The sequence below is a fragment of the Manihot esculenta genome, chromosome 4 (genome assembly GCF_001659605.2).
Source record: "Manihot esculenta cultivar AM560-2 chromosome 4, M.esculenta_v8, whole genome shotgun sequence".
NCBI classification, from domain to species: Eukaryota; Viridiplantae; Streptophyta; class Magnoliopsida; order Malpighiales; family Euphorbiaceae; genus Manihot; species Manihot esculenta.
In genome coordinates, this window is record NC_035164.2 from 26,826,231 (window position 1) to 26,831,254 (window position 5,024).

The window sequence follows — 5,024 nt, forward strand, 5'->3', positions numbered from 1 at the left end:
CAAAATAAAATAAAATGGCATTGACTACCTTGCGGTCTTGTTCCAGCAAATCAACATTTTGAATTCGGGAGAAAAATTAAGATTTAAGGTCATGTACCAAAGAGTGAAAATGGAGATTTGAGCTCTTTCAAAGATCCTTCTTATCTTTCTGACCTTCTTGCAAGGAGTAAGCCAATGGATGGTTTTGCATCTTTTTTTAACATTATGGGCAGAAAAAGGTGGCAACCATTTGTAACTTGGATAATTAGGCTTCTTAAACAATGTATAATTGAAGGAACTTCAAATTTGAAGGACTTGTCAATATATATTAATAGTACTCACTTGCTCTTCTCTCTTACACATTTAATCATTAAATTATTTATTTTTAATTATTAGTTTTAAATTAATTAAAATCACATATAATCATTAAATTATTTATTCAAATCAATCTCTGAATTTTTATCAAAGTCTAAATAAATTAAATTAATTTTTTTTATCAAATAAAATCATAAACTTTATCTACACGTTCTAAATAAATCCTCATATAATAAAATATTATTTTTTATAAAAACTTATTTATTATTCTTAATTAAAAATATTTAATCTAATAAACATTTAACTTGTTCTTATTTGAGAACGAGCTTGTTTTAGATACACTTAAACAAATATCAGAGTTAACCGATTTCTATTTTCCATCCTAAAAATTCAAGACATTTACAAAAAAAATTATATAAAGTAAAATAAAGTAATAGAAGTAAGGTATTATAATTTTTTCGATTCACTAATTTATCGAGTTGAAAAAATAAAATTTTAAAAATTTTCAAAAACTATATATTATCTTTGAATAATTTTTCTCATAAATAAAATCATTGATTTAAATCTATACTTTACGTTCAAAAATCCCATCTCAAACATAATGTCAGTCAAAATTAGTGGCGTTAAAGGTATATAAATTAAAGTTCTAAATGTCAATACATGAGAAAATTATAAATACTATGGTATAACAAAATCTAATGCAATCCCATTCATTTAAATCTAATAGAAGCTAAGTCATGTAACTCAAATTTTTTTTCTTTTTTTTTTTCAAGTGTAATAAAATTAAAAAAAAAAAGAAAAAAAAAAAAGAAAAATCACATCAAGAAGGAGAGTAAGGGGGCAAAGGAGGCAGAGACATATTACGAACGTTGATATCAATGGGAAATAAACGGTATTGAATGTCAAGCTCCTTGAAAATTTTGCCCATTTCTTCCAATAAAAGAGATCTCCTTTCATATTTAAGGCCTTGATCTTGGTGATTTATTCTATGCCTAAACCATACTGCCATTTTCACCTTGTGCAAGTCCATATGATCCATCAGTATTACCATTGGATTTGGATACCAGTGTTCTTTCTTATTGTCAATGTAACTGCAAACGGAAATGGCAACGGAATTTCAAAATTTTATACACCATTCCATTTTTTGAAATTTCTTATATAAGATAATTTACATACCTTGTTATTCTTTGTCTTATCATAGCAATCTTTTCAGCAGGAGTCGAGACATGGACGAAGAATTCAATAGCATCACCCATGTCAGGACTACGATAGAAGTTGCCAATAGCTTTAGTGGCCAGAATATTGTTGTGGTATATGACCTTCAGATTGTCATCTCTCAGAAAGATGGTGGTTAGGATGTTCATCTCCTCAACCACAAGCTGCATCAAATTAAATGTATTCAAACTTATACATATATTTCTCAATACCCATGATGTAAAAATCCCTTAATTAAAATTAATTTTTGATGCAAGAAATTATAATAAATAAAATAGTAAAAGCTTGGGTTTATAAAGATGGAAGTAAAAAAAAAAAAAGTAATACCTGCCTTCCATCCACTTCACATCTATCACCCACATCAAAAGGATGAACCAAGAAGAGGAAGATAATTGACTCAAACAATGTCTTGGCAGTGTTTCCAAAAATGAAAGAAGCAACCACAATTTGTGATCCCATGAACACAACGAATTTGCTTGTGGCAATTCCAAGTATGAGAAGCCAAATCACCAATATAATAATCCCAACTATTACATTTACCACTTGATGGAGTTTGTTTACTGCTGTTTTTGTGTCGTTTAATGTCAAGGCAAGTGCTCTTCTTTCTCTAAAAGCATTCACCTATCAAAATTTTATTTAATTTAATTGATTTTTTTTTTTACTAAATGCTCAATTTTTTATTATTAAAAAACAGTTAGAGCATAGTTCTTACCACCCAATTCTTTAGAGAAGATTTACTGATTCTACATGTTTCAGATGCTCCTTCAAAAAAACTCATTGTTTTTAAAGCTTCATCGTCTCTCATAAATCTCATCAAATCTTGTAAGTATATGTACCTGCCACATGAATTAGTTGTAATATTTTTATAAGATAAAAGTAAGTTAGAATTTAAACAATACTATGATTACATAATATAATTTAATTTAATGAAATATCATTTTTAAAAAGTAATATCAAAGTATTATAAAAATTTAATAAATAAATAAATAAGGCAACTTTGGATTGAAAAAATTATGGAAATGACTTACTTTGATCCACGACCAGCAACGTTATGAAAAATTTTTCTTGCAGCAATTTTAGCCTCATATTCACTTCTAATCTCTACTGCAGTTTCATCATCAATATTTGCATCTAGAATTTGCTCTTCTAAAGTTGACAAAGAACCATATCTAACAATTTTCATCAACCTCTTCATATTCCATGCAGAAATATTCTTATGATTCAGTTTGTGCAAATGGTCAATTGTGATCTCAGTATTCACCTTCTTCTCTCCTCTTCTTGTTGAAAATTCCATAGAATATTTGGTTCCTATTCTCCCACTCTTTGATCGAGGGGATACAGTTGCTTTAAGATCTGGAGGTATATTAATTCCAGCATTTTGCAGTTTACGAATCTCAGCAGTCGTCTTCTCTATTTCCTCTTCGTTTTTTTGTATTTCAATCAATGGAGGACCAGACAATGTCTCTATTATATATTGGTTATAGATAGATTCTTGAATCCTATCAAAATAGGTGCTAACATGGAAAGAAGAAGCAAGAACCTTAACCATCAATGTCTTGATCAACCATACGAAATTAGCCACCAAAAAACATACTAAGATCCTCGTAATTAATTTCAATATTGCACCATTCGTCTCCCTTTTAACCTTCTTGTCAAAGAGAAAATGCCAAGCCAACAACACAAGCCCTAACCACCAGCAGTTTTGAACTCCATTTCTTAAACCATATACAAAATATAAAACCCTTTTACGTAAAAGAAAATTCCTCTCAATAAAAAATACTATTATACGTATTCCCCAACCTGAAACCAACCTCCCACATATCAAAACCAAAAACAAAACCTCCCACTTCCACAATTTAAGCTCTAGAAAGCTCTTCTCCTTCCAAGAAGTTATAAAAAGAGTGCAACCTAATAGAGCTACGATCGTAATCAAACTCATGCATTCAAGCACCGTCATTGTACTTACTTGAACTTTTTTATACTTATCAGGCAAGTCATCGCATTCTAATGGATCATCTTCATCTTCATCTGTAGACTTACCTAATAGTTCAGATTTCTGTTGGCCAGACTTAAATGGTATTCTGTCTAATTCATTTGGTGATGGGTCTAAAAGCCTTGATTTTGTTTTTGCTCTTGACAATCCGCTAGATTGTGTTTGAAATGTTGAATTTGATGAGCATCTCAACACTTCGTCACCGAACTTTTCTTCTTGCTCTGGCTGCTGTGAATTAATACCGTCAGAAGACTCTTCTTTATCGTCTTGTAAATCCTTATATCGCCTTCTAACAGACTCCAATGAACTATTATTAGAAACAGAGGGTTCAAATGAAACTCTAATTTCCCTAGAAGGGTTCTTGCTCAGTGTAGATTCTTGGAATGGTGACGAGTTGTGATGGCGTTCACGTCTTAACTTATCCATTTCAATATCCATGTCTAATGAAATCTCATCATCCTCAACATTTTTCTTATCTGAGAACTTACCAATTCTTTTTGATGCTGGATCCTTTATGTCATTCTTCTCACGTTGCATGTAACCGAAGCTAGGTTCCCTTCCCGGTTTATCTTCACTGCTGGAGCTTGAACCATCGACCTTGACGATGACCTCAGGATGATTGGCTCTTCCAACCGCCGTTGACGGTTGTGGAGATTCTCGGGAATCATTTGATTGATGAGGGTAAAGATTAGGTAACTCTTCATTGCTTTTTGAATACTTTGAAGAATTTCCAGTTTGGCCTTTGAATGATTTTCTCAGGGAAGAATAATCCATTCTTTTCTTAGCTAAAATAATGGATTCATCGAATTTTTATTATCAATTCCTCTTCTGTTATGCTTGTGAAATATAGATTCAACAGGTTTTCTGAAGAGGAATTAATACGAAAAACTTGTTTTTTTGGAAATTAACAAACAAAATTGCTGTTTTTTTCTGGAAATTGACAAACAATATTGCTTACGATTAAGGGTTTCTGAGAAGATTGGCTAGAATGGTGATTGAAAAATTTACAAATTAAAAAATTAAAAAATTAAAAAAAAAAAAGAAAGATGAGCCTATGAAAGCATCACAAGTGGCATGGAAGACGAAAAATAGCAGAAGAAGTTGCATGGTTAGGATTAAAGCAGTGGCATTAAGAGAGATTCACGCAAATTTCTAAAAAAACTTCCTACAGTTTCTACTATAAAAGAAAGCAAAGACAACCCATTAGTATTTCATAAAGAATGATCCAGCTATATAATACAACTAATTAATGAATTAAATAAAAAAAATATTAAGATATGAGCTAAAACCTCAAGAAAATAATCAATAATTATAATTAAACAAATTTTTTTAAAACATATCTAATAAAAATAATTCATATGGCTTTTTTCATTAAAAAAAAAAAGAAAAAAGAATTAAGAGTTTTCAAATCATTAAATCACATAACATAATTCCTGTGAATTTCTGGGTAATGTCAAAACTGATGCTTCAATTTCTTCAACCTGAAAATCCCCCTCGATGGTAGAAATAACATTCTTTGCTA

At 30.4% G+C, this 5,024-nt stretch overlaps 1 protein-coding gene across 1 annotated transcript; it reads right to left on the reverse strand.

Annotated features, from left to right (window-relative positions):
• Window positions 1-1,114: 1,114 nt before the first annotated feature.
• Window positions 1,115-4,276, reverse strand: LOC110612603 (mechanosensitive ion channel protein 8). The gene is made up of 5 exons (XM_021753381.1): window positions 2,538-4,276; window positions 2,222-2,345; window positions 1,837-2,130; window positions 1,471-1,673; window positions 1,115-1,385 (listed from the first exon to the last, which is right to left on the reverse strand). Exons 1-5 carry the CDS (start codon window positions 4,274-4,276, stop codon window positions 1,115-1,117), a joined length of 2,631 nt encoding a protein of 876 aa, XP_021609073.1.
• Between the last annotated feature and the right edge of the window lie 748 nt (window positions 4,277-5,024).

Bases quoted from the DNA above. Each gene is read 5' to 3' on its own strand.
- LOC110612603 (XM_021753381.1), bottom strand. From the start codon at position 4,276: ATGGATTATTCTTCCCTGAGAAAATCATTCAAAGGCCAAACTGGAAAT. The intron at 2,346-2,537 runs GTAAGTCATTTC...TTCATGTGGCAG, and splicing joins GTTGCTGGTCGTGGATCAAA to GTACATATACTTACAAGATT. The intron at 1,674-1,836 runs GTATTACTTTTT...AATTTGATGCAG, and splicing joins GTGAAGTGGATGGAAGGCAG to CTTGTGGTTGAGGAGATGAA.